Here is an 18,349-nt window from a genome sequence, read left to right as displayed (position 1 = left end):
AGAAGTGAAATTTTTCCTGAAGTATAAAGGTGTACTTACCTGTCCCTGTGTCTGGCCCATGTGTTAGCCAGAGCTCAGATGTGTCAGTGTGTCAGCAGACAGCTAGCTAAGGTCTCTTCAGGCCACAGCAAAGGTTGAGTATGTGTGCAGACAGCCCATGCAAGCAAGTTCTTCTGAAATAAAAAAAAATAATAATTATGTGGCATTACAAAGCGACATCTAGCCACCATTTTTCTGAAACAGATTTTCCACTACATTAAACCTGAGCATATGAATAGAACTAATTCTGGATGGAATACCAGTCTAGTGCTATATCCAGTGCTATATCATACCAAAACTAATACAAAGAAAAAATTGCCAGTTCATGCACAAACATTTAGAAGTACAGCTCACATCAGTCTTCCGCTGCTACTCCTTGATACCAAATTCAGAATAAACTGAGCCCAGCGCTGATGAAATGCTGGCACCTGATCTCTCCTTCACTTTACCTTCTGTAAGCTCCCAACGTCTTGCAGATGGCCCCTAATCCAGTTGAATTGTAGACACTAGGCAGCCTTCGGTCACCATGTCTGGTTTGGTGGTTTAAGAAGAAGAAATAAAAAGAAAAATATCACTTGCCCAGAAATTCAAAAAAGATAAGCTCATGCACTTTATTCCTCTTCCATGAGAACTGTCCTCAGGAAAATGAACAACGTGCAAAGCAACATCCCACCCGACCTGAACGCTGGTGTTCTGCTGAAATGCTTGGTGTACTTAATATTTTTTCTTACATGAACAGCTGGGGGAGATAAACAATACTGAAGCACTAATGGAAATCTAATGGGCAATTTTCCTGTCACACATCTTTGTTGCCAGACATTTGTTGGACCAAGTGTGTTTGATGTGTGGTGACTCCTGGAAACACACAGTTTTGCAAACATAAATAGAGAAGAACAACAAAAAAGAGAGATCAAGATAGAGCTTTGAACTCCAGCTTGGAGAGATAAGCCAGAGGTGTGTGTCAACACTGGCAGTCAGAGGGACCCTTGTGTTTGGACATGAACCCTTTTAAAGGGCCAGGCAAGGGGATGGTGCAGCTTCCCTTTCTTTATTTGTCATAATTAAGAAGTCAAAGGTATTTGTGTAAATTGATTAAGAGCAAAATGTGAGAAACCATAATCATACTGAAATTAAACCAAATACAGCAGTTACTTTTCACATGTTGTCCTCTGTCCACTTGGAGGCTTGATCATTATAACCTACTTATAGCTTAATAGTTTGACACAAAATGGTCGTGTTTGGCACTGCTTGAAGACTGTGCAAATGGTCATTTATGATGGGAGCGAGCTTTTAGGGACCAGTCAGATTCTTTTGCCCATTATGATGAGGGGCTTATTTTCAAGAGCCATTCTCTTGGAACTGCTGTGTTAGGTCTGGTACTGGAAAAACAGACTGACTGAAACCAGGTTATAGCAGTTCATATCCAAGTTTTAACAATGGTTGGTTTTCTGGCACAGGAAACTTCCCTGGCTGACAGGCAAGGAATATCTCAGCCAAGCTTAATCTCAATTGTGCCTGCTGTGCCTGAAGCCATAAACGACAGACAAGATACTACATTTAGTTTCCATATGGTTTGGCTGTACATCTCTTTATTATAATAAAAAAATCCTGGGACGAGACGAGACTTTTTAGCCTGGGCCGCAGATGACATGATTTTCTCAGAGAGATACTTTCATGTCCCACGAGATGAGACTTTGTGCCAAGAGATTTAACCATGCCCGGGGCCGGAAATAAAAGACAAAGAGTAGATGACAAAGTAGAACATTGTAAAGAATTCAAAAACGTTGGCATGATACACATGCAGAGCAGGTTAGAGATAATGAAAGTACTAAAATTTGAAAGTCTCAAAAAAATGATAGTAAAGATCACATTAGTGCAAACAAATGGAAATTATTACTCGGTGAAATAACGGAACAGTGAAAAGAGATCGACTATATTGTTCGGATTTAAACTTTAAGTTGGAGACTTGTAGATCGTCTAATTCATGTTGCCATCAGGGAAAAGTAGTGTTTCTTCCCAATGAAGAGGTGTATCTGCGAGAATTAAAAGATTTGTTCTTTGGTGAAAGTGAAATCCACATACGCAAGCGGCAGAGATGTGAAGTGGCTGGCACGTAGTGCAGGTCGGGGGGGGTTGGCAAGCAAAGCGAGCAGGGAGTGAAGTACCAACATAGAAAGGAAATTTGCAGCAGTTTTTCAGTTTTCGTAATGTAATTGTGGCAACTGACAGCACTCATATAAGGGCACCTAGAGAGAACGAAGCTGTTTTTGTTAACCGTGAGCAGTGGCATTCCATTGAAGCAGAGGTTATTTGTCATGCCAAGATGAAACTGACACACGTAATGGCTTGGTGGCCTGGGTCATCCCATGATTTATTTATTTTGAGGCAAAGTAACATTGATTAAACAAGTTGCTGATGGTGCCGTTCATCATGGCAGGCTTGTTAGTAAGGTAACTGGCTGGACCTTCAGTTTTTCATATGATCTGTACTATTTATTGCCACAGCAATTACATCATTATATGTGCCAGATAATAGGGGCCAGATGCTGAGATGCTGGCACTTTATGCCTTTTCTTGAACCTTGAATGCAGAGGAGAGGTGCTACAATGTTGTGTATAGCAGGTGCAGGTGGTGTTGTCTGGATGCATCAGGTGGGACTGCTCTATTAGCTAATGAAGGTCTGCAGCATTGTGATTGCATATGGATGAGGTTCATTAGCATAATCCATATATGGTTGTTTCAGGGTGGGAAATGGACAGGGCTCAAGGTGACTTCACGTGCACACATTTACAAGATGATTGTGATGTATAAAATTGCAAATTGTGTATACGCAAGGTTATATAAAACAGATTTTTGTTTGCCGTATTAATTTTCCTTGTTTTTGGCATGTCCATATTTTCACGCTCAAATCCACACAAAGTTTTATAAACAAGACCACAGGCCCACAGGTATTAAGTAAATAAGAATATCTGTTGTAACAAAAATGACATAATGAAAACTTTCAGCAGGACGTTGCTTATGTATCTAGTTGTCATGTTTCTATTCAATTTCTAACAAGGATACATTCTTCTCTCTGCATTGGAGGTTACTGCTACTTTGCTTCTTAATTCTGTTTTTGGACTTGTTACTTTATTTTACCATTGTTGCCTTGTTACTTTTGCGTCACCTTTTTGTTTTTTGTGGGCACGCCAATTTATGTAGCAGTAGCTAAGTTCTGATCATCCATAGCAGATGTTGTACTATCCAGTTTTTCATCAAAAAGCATCACTATATTAGCCAGCACCACATGGAACACTTTTTCCAAGATGGTGGATAAATTAGAAAACATTTTTGCTTGCAATTTTTTTAAAGAATCTTTTGATTTTTGACTCTGTATTGGTTTTACATACTGGCTTTGTCCACCCATCTGTTTGAATTCCTGGTTTTGACCTTCACTAGTGTTTTTTGACTCAATGTCAAATGTCAATGTTTCATCATTGGCAAAGCACTAGTAGCATGCATGGTGAGCTCACAATAATGCAATAATCAGCCTAGCTCATTATTTTACAATGTTGAATGAGACATTGGTCACGTATTTGGGGCGCTGGATGATGTTCTGCACAGCAGGTTTACTAGACTCCATCACAATGGGGATTCATCTCCTCTCTAGAGCCAAATTAGTACACAGATCACTACACTCTGAACAGCAAACAGAAAGTACTGGAGGCCATATGAGTAAAATGTTGAGAAGTGAACTGATTAAAAAGAAATGATAGCTGTGGACCACCAAGGTGGGCACCACCACCCCAACCCGACACAGACAGGTGTGGGACACAAGTTCAAGGCACACATATTTTATTTTTGCTTTTTTTTCTTGTGGGAAACACATTCCTCATTTCCCACAAGCCCAGCACAGGCTCACAAGCACAAACACAATACTCTTCTTTCTCTCTTCTTCTCCACTTTTTCTCTCCTCCACTCCTCCTGGCAAGCTTCGTCTCCCTCCTCCTGACTCTGGCTCCCGGAGTAGTGGCTGCTGGCTCTTTTAATAAGGCTAGCGTTGTTCTACTTAGGCAGCACTTCTGGGTGTGGTGGAAGAACTGCCAACAGGGCTGTATCCAACTCCAACTCGCATGGATTCCTGTGGGAGTCCGAGGCACTGCTGCAATCCAGGGGGGCTGCCACCTAGCACTCTGGGGGAGGTAATGCTCTGGATATGCTCCCTCCCCTGGTCCTTGCAGTGTGGAGGAGTCCCGGCCGGGGCATGCCACACAGCACAAATGCAGCCAAGTATTATTAGCTACACAAAGTGGTAAAATGTATGCACATAGTAAGCAAACCACAGAGTATTTATCCAGAAAATACACAGAGAAGACACTTCCAGTTACGTACAATAAAAAGGCATATTTTGTGATTCTTATCATTATTTTATTGGGATTTACAGTATATTTCCATAATTTTATAATAAACTGAACCATGAATATATATATATATATATATATATATATATATATATATATATATATATATATATATATATATATATATATATACCATGTCTTCGAAGCACATATTTGGCCATATTGTTACATTTGTAGGCTCTTTAATTATAACAGTACTGATGGTTTATAGAAATCTATACAAAGTAAACTTTCAATTTAAATGATTAAATACAAATTTATAAATAACAAGCAGCAATAAAAAATTAGAAAATTATCAACTCATGATTATTTCAGCTTCTTCACTTTAAATACACAAAGTCCCTTCTTCATAAGGCATTGACAAGTTATGATTTGACTGGCAGCACACATTTGGCTCCCTCAAAGATGGCACTGCCCTTGGGTTGTGAGTCTTCTAAGCCGGAGTCCCTCACTTTGACATTGGGCATCTGGTATTACTACAGAACTGTACACTGAACACCAAAAATGTTTAAGGGTTGAAGACAAAAGCACTGAAGGTCTCCAAATAAAACACATGAATGCATCGTCCTAAACAAGAGATACTTTTTTTCAGCATGACAAAATAAGATCTGCAGTTGTATAGAGAGAACGAAACTACCAAGGAAAGCAGTAAAAAGAAATGAATCTCACAATGCATTCAAAGCGGAATAGGCACTAGATGGTGCCTACTAGACGCAAAGGGAAGCTTAAGGAGTTAAATAAATAAATAACCAAGAAAGGAATGGCATCCTAGTAACTGAAGGAGGGATGCCAAGGTCAAAATATCTGGCCAGGGAAAAGTTGTGCCATTAAGGATAGCTGAGGACTGGGGTATGGCCTTCTAACTCAAAGACTTTGGGAACTCTACAATAAAAAGAGACATTGTGTCAGCAGTCATGGCACAACTTTTTTGGGCAATTTGTATGATTGTAATATGAAACTGGTGCTGCTGCACTTGAATCTTACATTTACCTGTGTTAAAATTATTTGTGATCGATTCAAAAAAGCATCCTATGTTTATGTGTATTTCTCCAGCAGTTACTTAGTTGTCACAGTAACTTTGGGATGGTCCGTCAACTAAAAGTAGCATTTTGGACTGGGGCATATATGACCACATGTTACCTGAGGATAATGAATTTGAGGTGGGATGCAACAGCTTGAGATTCTTGCTAAGAGGAAGATTTATCAAAAGGAAAAGCAAAAGAGAATTTGGGCAAGTAAGCTATTTTTTTCCCCACAGTCCAATTGTTAATCCTTCCACTTATTTATATTTTAAAGCCCTTATTTTTCTAGCGTACAGAACCATGGGCAGCAGCATTAAGTGTTTCTGTCCTAGTAGTCATCCTGCCATTTATATGAACTGCATGTTTTTGATTTTTTTATTTTGACATACTTCATTAAAATCCCCAAGGGGAAATTTCTTTTCACATAACCGTTGGGGCACAGAGCACAGGGTCAGCCATTATACAGCCCCGTGGAGCAATTTTCAGGTTAAGGACCCAACGATGTGTTCAGGTATGTTGAGGTGCCAGAGCCTATTCTAACAACAAGAAAAAAAAAATACAACAAAATTTAACACACGAACATAATGCATAGACTAATATATACTGTACATACAGGCAAAATCAGATACTGTATGTTTATCGAAAAAACTATACATGCATAATACAGTTATAGATGATGGGCTTCACCCATATATACTTCGGTACAGTCACATATGCATAACAGCACAAATACAGTAAAGTATTCCATCAAACATGTGCAATATACAGTATATGCACAAGCATATGCTTGAATGTTTGTATACTGTGACGGGATGCCAACAATACCCATTTCTAGGCTATATTATTGACTAATCAGCACATTAGTTTTATAGTTTGCAGGCCTTCAAAGTGTTTCAAATGCTTCCTGATATTTATTTTTTATTTTAAATCTAGCATGGCTTCTCTGGGAATGATTTTTGGTGAACTGAGATCCATGGACCTCCACGAGTGCATAAAATACAGCCCCCCCACCACATTTAGAGATCAGAAAGTGCAATCCCTTGAGGGAGAACACCTTTGCCTTCAACACTTTTTATAAAGTTTCCAATATGGTGAACGTAAGTAGTCAGTCCGGAGAGGGTTGTGTAAAGAGAGTACAAAGTGCAGAAGTATTTGGTGATGTAGGGCACCTTTGTATAGAGGCTATTTGCTTGTCTCAGTATAGGCACATATATCAAACATTTTATAAATAAAGAAATTCATAGCACACCCAGATGTGCACACACGCACACATGTTGTACGCACAAAGCAGTAGGCACTGTAGAGCAATGACAAACTGGCATCAAATACAATGACAAGGGCACTTGTGTTTTTTGACCATGGTTACAATCAACATGACATCTCGCTCGTGATTTCAGAACTTGGGTGTTTTGTAGATTTTTGTTGTTTAATGCCATTTTTGGGATCACTAAAGACTCAGTTAATATTAATGCTAGGAAAGACATTGCATTTACTCAGAAGTGCACACAGACTCATTGTAGAATCTGGGTGTTCTCCTCTCTATTTTGCTAAACTCTCACACTATGAACAAATTCAGAATATCATCTGTTTCAACAGAAACACCTCTGCTGGCCGTACCTGTCTCAACTCTATGCTGCTGGAACCTGAGGAATGCAGAAATAGTGCTTTTATAATGCTTCACAGGGACGGCTCAATGACAAAATATACAAATAAAGGAAAACTGTAGCCATTAAATGAGATGCACCGGAAGAAACATCCATTAAAGGGGGGCATCCGAAATGGTTAAATTAACACAAAATATCGATAATATGACACGGAAGGAATGCTAACCATCAAGTCGGTTAAATATTTAACAAATATTCATAGCCAAGGCTAAGCTGTCTCAAATATCAGCTATTAAATGGGATTCACTTCAGGCAGGTCAAGTCGACAGAAAGTGTGGCTCACCCAGAAGAGAAGTGCCAATCACAAAGGGTGTACCACACACACTTAGAAAGAAAGGCGAGGGCAAATGGGTTGACTGACAAATTAAGAAAAAAGAATCTTGTCAGGAAGATCACCCTTCGTAATCCGAGATTGACCTGTGACTGGTGGGTTCACCTTCACAAAAATAAAGTCTGAGAAATCCTAGCATAAGCTTTCCTTTTATCTTTCACTTGTGGTGCACTTTCAATAAAATCTGGCATCAGCTTGAGTACAGCTATAGATATAATCAAAATACGGGACGGAATTCAGCCGCTCACATTCGGGAGAATTTTTTAACACAGAAATCAGAAAACATTCCATGGTATTGTTGAATAATTGATAAATATTCTGTTTGTCCTTTCACCTTCAATCTCTGCTTGATTCGGGCTCTCTGCTTCACGCCATATTGTATGTACATTCATTGCACAAACAGAGCAAGTTGTCTAAGAGAAGCAAATCTGCTTGAAATGATCTGGGACAGAGAAGCTCAGCGTTTTCAGCCCTTCTTCGCATATATTCTTGCCTTTATTTGGTTAATGTTTTGCTTACCCATACCAGATACTTGTTTCTGTCAATGTAGTTATAGTATCTAGTCGGTTATCTGTTTACGTGTTTCATACTTTTTCACAGCAATGGAGCTTTAAAAGAAAAGGCAGCCAAAGTGTGTAGTTCAGCACTCAGTTCCCAAGTGTGACCAGAATCTGACCTTGACACCTGCAGTACTTTCGAATCAACTGTTTGCTGGTCAGCCCTATTAAGGAATTCCAATCTATGGCACCATCAAAGGATTGGGACTGTGGTGGCCTTGGTGGTCATGTAGACATACAATAGGATAAGATATTCCATTTTCTGTCCTCAGAAAAACATGGCTCTAGAAGCGGGGAGCTGCTCTGCTTGGAGACATGAACTGAAATTTACCAACCAGAATGACACTGGAAACTTTGGCTGCCCCATTTAAGGTATTCATGGAAATGACCACTGTTGAGTGCAAGTCTCTAGCCCTGGAGTAATCTGTTTAATAACTGGGTCCATCTTGCAGATTATGGCCAGGAGTGTCTGTACGCAGGTTCAATGGTAGAAAAGGCCAGAAGCCCCAAAGTTGTGGGCTACATGACTTCGGAGAAGACTTCATGCTTCTGCGCCTCTGCAATGGCACTTTGGATGTGATTTCCTTGCTCTTCCAGCTGCGCCTTAAGCTTCTGGATCTCATATTCGTGTAAGTACTCCTGGGTAAGGAAACGCTCTCGCTTGATTCGAGCCTTCACTTCAGAAGGTACATCAGGAATCATCCAGGCCACAAAGAATTTAACAACGAAGACAACATGCTGAAGGGGGAACAAAATCAAGAGTTAATCATAGGTCCACATTGGTATTGCAGTTAAAAATGTAAAAACCCTTTAGACCCAAAACGTGCCAACACAAGGGCAGCAGAACAAGGAAGTGAGGATCCTGAATAAGCACTAAAATTGCATTGTGGTATAGTATATAACTGTCAAATGTTAGGATGATAAAGACACAAAACAATCAATACCTGGTGACAGACTTTGTAAAGTGTGTGTGCAATTGATTTACCAGTTTAATGAGTAAAAAGTTAGATTCAAGATAGGGACAGACTAAAATATTCTGTTAGTAATACCTTGACTGTTTATACCTTTTCAGGCTTTGCTCTTACCTCAACATACATAACCACTTGGACACAAGATTAAGGGGTGTCATACATGCTTGACATGCACTTGGCTTCATGGGCATTCGGCAGACTAGTGACTTGACAACTGAAGAATTCATGTACTAAATGATTCACACATCTCTCAGGCAAACATACTTACGTAGAGTTAGACCATAGTACCTTTCACATAATAAAAATCATTTAACAGCTTCTTTCATCTGATTGCATATACAATGGGAGAAACAACTCAATCAGTCATTTAAACCAATCAAGCTTGTCTACTGCTCAAAAGTTAAAATCTCTGTGTCTCGCTGAAACCCCTGGGTACAACATATTACCCAACGCTTACTGTAACAAACAATCCAGGCTCCATGTAAACATAATGGCATGGTTGCTATCTGAATGGACCACCTTCCCTTGGTCAGTAACACAACTTTATGGCATCCTTTTTCTCAAGTTACCTACTGGGGAATATATTCTTGCTCAAACAAGCAAAGTTCATTGCTAAGCACACTCAGACACACATCACTACTCATTCATACCAAGGCAATGTAATTCCATCAATTACCTTAGTGCATATGTCATTGGGACATAGAAGGACACCAGAGAAGCCAGAGAAAAGCTATACAGACCCAAGGTGAGTAATTAAACTACACAAAGACACTGACGGGTCTGGAAAGAAAACCAAGGTCTCTGTGGCTTTGAGACAGTGGAATTTGCCCCTGGACCACTGAGCAACCATCTAACTTAATTTATGATATACTAATTTCACGTTTGCTTGGTGATAGCAAAGTGATGAGAATCATTGCAAAATACCATAAAAAAATGAATTACCGTATTTTTCGGACCATAAGACGCACCGGACCATAAGACGCACCAGTTTTTAGAGAAGGGAAATGAAGAAAAAAAAGATTCTGATGTCTTAAAACATTTTATGTGCATTAAAACCCAACATCACAGTCATAAACACATGTAATCAACCCTGTAAAGTGAACAGCAGCATTTAGAACCATTATTAACAAATACAGTCAGCAAAAGACAAAATTACTGTAAAACACAATAACGAGAGACTTCAGTAATAAAATAGAATAAAGTTGAACAGTTACGCTCTTTTAGGTTCTGCTTGTTTTATGAGAACCCCAAGAACTCCTCATCGCTAGAGTCAGAATCTAGGCGAGACACTCTTAACTCTTTTAGGGCTAATTTTTTTTTGTTTCTTTTCTCCCAGGGCTGAATATTTTTCCAAAAACTAACATTTTTTAAAAAAGAACACAAAGCAATTGTTTAACATATCAAATCAACAAAAAATATTTACTTTTGACAAATGTTACTGTCTTGCATGTTGTATGAGCCTGAATTCTCTATATGTTGTTTTGATGCCTATTTTTCAATTGTCTGTTGCTGCATTTTCTAACATATGTTGTTAGTGTGTACTGTAGAGAGACAAGTCACCCATTTGCCATCGTGCCATGCCACTGCCACCAAGTTTTCTGCCTGCATGAAAACCGTATTGTCACCTCTTTTCATCTTCTGAAACTTTATGAACTTTATGTATGGCATTATAGCCTGGCTCACCCCATGGGATTTGCTTCTGTTTATTACAGAAGTGAATAAAACTTTGCAGCAGCACGTACCTAAGCCACCAGGGGACAAAACACGTTTGGACCAATGCTCCCTGAAGTTATATCACCAGTTCTGTCCCATCTCTATTTGTAATGCCACAGCGCGCTTCATCTCGTCTTTCGTTGTGGGTTTCCACTTTGAATAACAAGAATGCGATGCAAACGCAGCCCGCGATTCAAAAAAAATCTCTGCCTACCTGTTTGTCTCGTCTGACAGTAGCTGAAAAGCAGCATCAGGAGAGAGCAGCCTGAAGTACAGCAGCTGGTGATCTGTCGTGTCCAACAGCAAGCCATGCTGTCTTGTAAACTCCGGTAGCCATATCGGCTCTCAACGGATCAATGTATGTGTATTTATTCCACGTGAACCTTGCCGTAGATGCATCGGCTGCGCGAAGGCACTCAACTGGCAGCAGATCCGCTCGCGCGGCATCGGCTGGTGTCTGATCAGCTGATGCCTGCTTCTAACTCTCTTGCTCGATCTCCTGATCACTGCCAATAAAGTCCGATTCTGAAAAATCAAGAGTCCGACTCCGCGGTAATGCGCAAAACAACGTCTGCCAAGTGTTTTCTTTTCTGCACTTGCTTCGCTGCCTTTTCACATGTCGGTGCCATCTTGCCTTTGTTTACATTTCGCAACTCACGCACACGCAATGTTTATTTGCCGAGTCAACGAGTCTAGCATTCCTCCAAGCACAGAGGGAATGCCTGTGACGTGACAGTGAGATTTGTCGCCATTAACATTAACGCCTTCAACCCCTCGACATCCGCCCTAAAAGAGTTAATGCAGCTGACCTTCTCTACACCGTCCTGCTTCAGCTGTTTGGCTCGCCTGTTCAGCTCACTGTTCAGCTACACGCGAGCCTGCCTGCTTGCTTGCTTGCTCGCTCGCTCGCTCGCTCTCTCTCTCTCTCTCTCTCTCTCTCTCTCTCTCTCTCTCTCTCTCTCTCTCTCTCTCTCTCTCTCTCTCTCTCACTTCTTCTCCCCCTTAACCGGCTCGCGCTTCTCTATATATGCGGGGAGGACATGGCAGCTGCAGCCCATCAGCCACAGGAACAATCACGGATGTGGGCAGTTTCCCACCTGTGCACTTAAGTGAGAAACGCAGACACCGCAGATCGCGGCTCGCAACTGCTACCACGCCCCCTCGCTAAGCTGAGAGCTATACCCACAGCCTGGCTCATGGCTCGTTACGCGAGCCAATGCTCGCATTTAGATCAGAAATTTTCGCTCATACTTTCCTCGTATTTTGAATTTCTCGTATACAGAGGTGATCGTATCTCGAGGTTCCACTGTATTAGGGTTTCTATTTGTATGCATATTCTTGCGCTTTTACCTTCACTCAGTCATTTCACTTGTCATTTACCTCTATTCGTATTTCACTGGTGTGTGCGGTGGTGGCGCTCGACTCGCAACTCCTGTCCTGCCTCAGCTGGTTTCCCCCACTTCCGGGATTGGAACCAGCGTGAGGCGCACACGTGTTCTCACAGGAGGGAGGTCACATGTGCGCCTCACGCTGGTTCCGATCCCGGAAGCGGGCGGACACCAGCTGAGGCGGATGGGAATCGATGAATGATGATGCATGCAGACTGCAGGATCAAGGAAGGGACCGTCACCGTACACTACACTGTACCAGTTAGAGTCCAGTCCCCTGACTCCAGTGAGCGGTGCGGGCGGGGGCGGGAATGGAGCATTGCAGCCAGCAGGAATGATCATGGAAGCAGGTACGGTACTACTACTACCACGTCTGTACCAGGGCAGCAGCAGTGCCTGACTCCAGTGAGCGGTGCGGGCGGGGGCGGGAATGGAGCATTGCAGCCAGCAGGAATGATCATGGAAGCAGGTACGGTACTACTACTACCACAGGGCAGCAGCAGCGCCTGACTCCAGTGAGCGGGGCGGGCGGCCGCGGCGGGAATGGAGCACAGAGCCGGGCAAGTTGAAAATTTTTTTTTTACAGCACATGTTTAGGCTATATTCGGACCATAAGACGCAGGGACTTTTTCCCCCCAATTCTGGGGGGAAAAAAGTGCGTCTTATGGTCCGAAAAATACGGTACATTAATTAATTTAGGGCATCAATGAAAATATATATTTTAACTTGCAGTTCTCATTCAAAGGTTTGTACGAAGGCAGTAAAAATAGTAAAATGAAAATACAGTAATCCCTCCTCGATCGCGAGGGTTGCGTTCCAGAACCCTCCGCGAAAGGTGAAAATCCGCGAAGTAGAAACCGTATGTTTATATGGTTATTTTTATATTGTCATGCTTGGGTCACAGATTTGCACAGAAACACAGGAGGTTGTAGAGAGACAGGAACTTTATTCAAACACTGTAAACAAACATTTGTCTCTTTTTCAAAAGTTTAAACTGTGCTCCATGACAAGACAGAGATGACAGTTCCATCTCACAATTAAAAGAATGCAAACATATCGTCATCTTCAAAGGAGTGCGCATCAGGAGCAGAGAATGTCAGAGAGAGAAAAGCAAACAAATCAATAGGGCTGTTTGGCTTTTAAGTATGCAAAGCACCGCCGCACAAAGCAGTTGCAATGAAGGCAGCAGCTCACACCCCCTCCGTCAGGAGCAGAGAGAGAGACAGATAAAAACAAACAATCAAAAATCAATACATGCCCTTCGAGCTTTTAAGTATGCGAAGCACCGTGCAGCATGTCCCTTCACGAAGCAGCTGCACAGAAGGGAGCAATGTGAAGGTAATCTTTCAGCATTTTTAGACGAGCGTCCGTATCGTCTAGGTGTGCGAACAGCCCCCCTGCTCACACCCCCTCGTCAGGAGCAGAGAATGTCAGAGCAAGAGAGAGAGAGAGAAAAGTAAGTTGGGTAGCTTCTCAGCCATCTGCCAATAGCGTCCCTTGTATGAAATCAACTGGGCAAACCAACTGAGGAAGCATGTACCAGAAATTAAAAGACCCATTGTCCGCAGAAATCCGCGAACCAGCAAAAAATCCGAGATATATATTTAAATATGCTTACATATAAAATCCACGATAGAGTGAAGCCGCGAAAGTCGAAACGCGATATAGCGAGGGATTACTGTATATTATTTCAGATGGCCCTTGTGACACTAACAGGATAATAATGGGTACAGAAAATGGTTCATGAAAGGTCTTGCTCAGTTGAACACAATTGTTTAACTGAGGGATGAGATGCAAATAATTCTCCTAAAAGGTAATGAAAATATAATTTCAGACTAAAATCACCCAGGACTTGAATTTATGACTTCCAGACCCCAAAGAGCATTTCTTTTCTGGTGGTATATGTGCTTTATTTTTAACTGATTATATTATATTGCATGTCATGCATGTGCAAATGAATGATAACTTGAACGGTCATCAAATAGTAATTCCACCCTGAGCCGAGGGGTGGCGCTGTTGCCTAATGTTTCTCCTCCTCTCTCCTTAACAGATCTGACGACTGGCTGTATCAGCGTCGTCACTTCCAAGTCACAATCCTCTGACCCGCTCCTTAAACTCTGGCCTCCTCCTAAAGGGTACCACCACCATCTTGGGTCAGACTCCTTTTCAAAGTCTGAAAAGACATTGCTTGTTGTTTTTGCCTTTTTGTCATCAATTATACAGAGTTCGTCTTCAAGGTGCTCCAACTCTTCCTATTCTCAATGTGTTTTTCTTATATTACATTTAAATATTATAATATATTATGGCAATCCTAAATTGGTTTCATTAAACTGTGGGTGTGTGCATGTTTCTGCTCTACAATGGACTAACCCTCAGCTCAGTAACAGTCCTAAATAATGATGTTGACAGGATAGTCTCTGGACCTCCCCTTGTCCCTTAACTGGATTAAATAAGTTTGACAATATGATATTGTGTTATACACATAATAATCTGTGGTAGTGTGCACTCATTCTAATGGATATACTAGAATTTTGAATGTGCCTACTGTAAATTCAGTATTACAGTAGTTCACTAAATTGGAATATATGCCATAAAGCTGGGTGGTGTAGTGATTAAAGCATAGAACTTTAAACCCTGAGGTTGTGGGTTCAAATCCTACTACTGACACTGTGGACCATGAGGAAGTCATTTCATTTGCCTATGCTCCAATATCAAAGCAAACGAAGTTTAGCCAATTGTATCTCAAATGTTACAAGTTGCATGTGTCAGGTAAATAATTAAGGAATTCAGTTATCTGAACAATACTTATTTGTAGGATGTTTTTAAATTAAAGAATGTCATTCCTTTGTTCTCAAATATTTTACTTTACTTTTATAATGGAAGCCAATGCTAACAGACAGTCGACAGGAAAGTGTGATAGAAAGGATCACCATTGCCATTCATGTTTACCTCAAGAAAATCTCCTGTGCTCATCATTTTGTGTTTGTGTGTGTGCTTAAAAACATCAGTCATGGTCAAGGAGGTTGCAGAAGAAATCGGTACAGAGGGATGAAATTTAGGGTTGCTATTTAATAATTAAAAAATTCTGTGAGATCAATTTTAATCAATGTGCCTTTGAGAATTTTGAAGACAAAATGAAAATCTTTTGCCATTTATTTCACAATTATGTTGACTATGTAGTCGTCTTGTGTAATGAGAATATTGTTCTTTAACAAGTTTATGCAATTAACTTGTCCTTACTTTAGACTGGAACAAGATTTTCCCCATAAAAAATACAGTGAAAAGTCTTTTAGTCACCAAATGTCCACCTTTCAAACATTTCTAGGAAGGAGCTAGATTAGCATATCTGGGTAGGGTATATTTAGAGTACTTTTGGCAGGTATTATTAAAGCAAACAAAAATTGAGCCAGGATCCTGTATAAACTACAAAAATTGAGCCAGGATCCTGTATAAACTGTACAGTTTAAAATGTATCGGTTTTCATTCTTGTTTAAGAAAAGAAAATGAGCAGGATAGGTACAATACAACTCTGAATTTCACAAAGTAGTATTTTTATATTGTCACACACGTGCGCATGGGAGGCAGCTAAAGGGCTTGAGTAGGGCAGTTCCAAGACATACCGGGATGTGGCTGAGTGCACGGACTCTTTTTCTCCCTTGCCTGCAGACCATTCACAGGAGATTCCACCTGGTCCTCTTGATGTCACTTCCGAGACAGAGCCAATGGAAGGAGACCTTGCCGGCTCTGGCCCCTGTAATGTCACGTCCGGGCTCGCACCAATGGCAGAAGACCTACATGAGCCCCACCCCTTTGACTTCACTTCCTGTCTTCCCCTTTAAAAGCCTCCACCTTTTCCCTATTCCCTCAGTTCTGTTTGGACTCGGTTTTGTGCACATCAGTGCTGTATTATTTTGAAAGCAACTTTGCAGCCAGGAAATCAAATTATACAGGTGGCTGCCCCAAACCTTTATATGACTGTCTCGAGTTTGTGACAATATATTCTGAAAGCAAATGCATGATGTGATTTGCCTTGAACCACTAAAGTTATGACAAAATTTCATTGGGCACAGTTCTAATGCAAGTCAATTATAGACAGAAAAGGATCTGATCTGATTCCTGATCTACCTGTAAAGTGCTGTCAAGACCATAAAGGCACAGCATTAAACAGATTTGTGGCTAATTCTGATTAAGCTTTTTGTAATGGGTGGAATTATTTGAGGGTAAGAACACCCAAATATGCTTATTGTGTTTATCTTCTGCATTGAAGATATTCACCTGGTACCCTTACAATAAGATACTATGTAATACTTACTTTGCGTAAATGGTTTTCTGCTCCCATTTCCCAGAAGGATCTGTATTATCTATATATATAAAATCCCTATGTGTGTCCAGGTGTCCGTGTGTGGGTGTCTTCTGGTGAAGTACGCATGCGCAGGGCACGGTGTGATGCACGATATTACTGTCAGAGAAAGTTAGAGGCGTTTTACGGAAATACAAGCCAGTATTACTGCGAGAGGAAATTAAAGGTACACAATACAGTGACGCATATTACAACCACATACAAGCCAGTATTACTGTCAGAGGAGATTAAAGGCATATTACCGACATGCACGCCTGTATTACCGGCAGAGAAAATTAAAGGTATATTACGGACGTACAAGACAGTATCCTTCAATAAGGGCGCGTACAGGCATCCTTCAATAAGGGCATGCACAAAAAGGCGAGCTTCAAAAGGGCGACCTCAATTGAGCGCAGCGAATAAAGGCGCGCGTAAATAAAGATCTGCACCTTTGTTGCTCTTCACATATTCCAGACCCTAATGGCTCTGGAATATGTGAAGAGCAACAAAGGTGCAGATCTTTATTTACGCGTGCCTTTATTCGCTGCGCCCAATAAAGGCGCGCGTAAATAAAGATCTGCACCTTTGTTGCTCTTCACATATTCCAGACCCTAATGGCTCTGGAATATGTGAAGAGCAACAAAGGTGCAGATCTTTATTTACGCGTGCCTTTATTCGCTGCGCCCAATAAAGGCGCGCGTAAATAAAGATCTGCACCTTTGTTGCTCTTCACATATTCCAGACCCTAATGGCTCTGGAATATGTGAAGAGCAACAAAGGTGCAGATCTTTATTTACGCGTGCCTTTATTCGCTGCGCCCAATAAAGGCGCGCGTAAATAAAGATCTGCACCTTTGTTGCTCTTCACATATTCCAGACCCTAATGGCTCTGGAATATGTGAATAGCAACAAAGGTGCAGATCTTTATTTACGCGTGCCTTTATTCGCTGCGCCCAATTGAGGTCGCCCTTTTGAGGCTCGTTTTTTTGTGCACGCCCTTATTGAACAGAGCCGTACAAGACAGTATTACTGTCACAGAAAATTAAAGACACACAATACACGGCGGCAGCCCACGAAGAACGGTCAGCTCAGCAAGTAAACATCAACAAAAGAAAGGCTGAAAGAAAGAAAAATACGACCAACAAAAAGAATGAGGTCAAAGTCCCTTGCCATTTAATATTGACTGTTCCTACTAATGTTTATGCACTACTGTTCTAGCACCCGTTATTGTAACGGGCTAAATGACTAGTATATTTATATTTATTCAACTGTTCGTTTTGATGTATAAATGTGCAGTTTAAATGCTTTATATCTGTCCATTTTTTATAACTGGAGCACCAACAGGTTATCTGCACAGGTAACACAGTGGATTTCCATGAGTAGCTGAAAAGTCCAGCACTTCAATGAGTAAGCCAACCTGTCAGTGATGCAGTGATTGTGGATTTGTCCAACAGCAAAGATACTGAAAAAAGCTGCAGCTTTGAAGGTACCACACTGATCAAGGGCACAAACAGGCCTGGACAAACAAAGGGGCACATCAGAATGGTAAGGACTGGCAAGCAAGACAAATGTCATGAATAACAGAATGTCTGTAATCACATGTTAAACAAGGGTAATGGGCAAAAAAATTAACTACCTCCATAATAATGATAAAGGCCATCTTTGCAGCTAGAATATGCCAAAAGTGCATAGTATGAGTATATTGCTTCTCGTGTCCTGGTGGGTAGCGGTAATCCCGATACCTGCAGAACAAATTAAAAAAAAATAGAAAAATAAACTAGCGAAGCAAAGCGAGTATCTTCTAATTCACAATAAAGGCTATCAGCATTCTCAAACATGTCTGTATTTATTTACTATCTAGATCAAGGGTTATCAATGTTGGTCCTCAAGGTTAGAAAATGGTTAGAAGGAAAACCTGTAGTCACTG

The 18,349-nt window shown here is 41.0% G+C and overlaps 1 protein-coding gene across 7 annotated transcripts in view; it reads right to left on the bottom strand.

Moving 5' to 3' along the window:
• Positions 1-6,659: 6,659 nt before the first annotated feature.
• Positions 6,660-18,349, bottom strand: part of LOC114646174 (anoctamin-5-like) — a 138,897-nt gene continuing 127,207 nt past the window's right edge. For all 7 annotated transcript variants that reach the window (XM_051923130.1, XM_028794204.2, XM_051923131.1 and 4 more), the window contains 2 exons: positions 18,059-18,164; positions 6,660-8,750 (listed from right to left, as the gene is read on the bottom strand). In XM_051923130.1, the coding sequence (XP_051779090.1) occupies positions 8,532-8,750; positions 18,059-18,164 (325 nt within the window). In that variant the 3' untranslated portion in view covers positions 6,660-8,531. The remainder of the gene's footprint in view (positions 8,751-18,058; positions 18,165-18,349) is intronic.

Source organism: Erpetoichthys calabaricus, chromosome 2 (genome assembly GCF_900747795.2).
Source record: "Erpetoichthys calabaricus chromosome 2, fErpCal1.3, whole genome shotgun sequence".
NCBI classification, from domain to species: domain Eukaryota; kingdom Metazoa; phylum Chordata; class Cladistia; order Polypteriformes; family Polypteridae; genus Erpetoichthys; species Erpetoichthys calabaricus.
The sequence above is the reverse complement of the archived record's forward strand: the minus strand, read 5'-3'. Positions and strand labels throughout refer to the sequence as shown.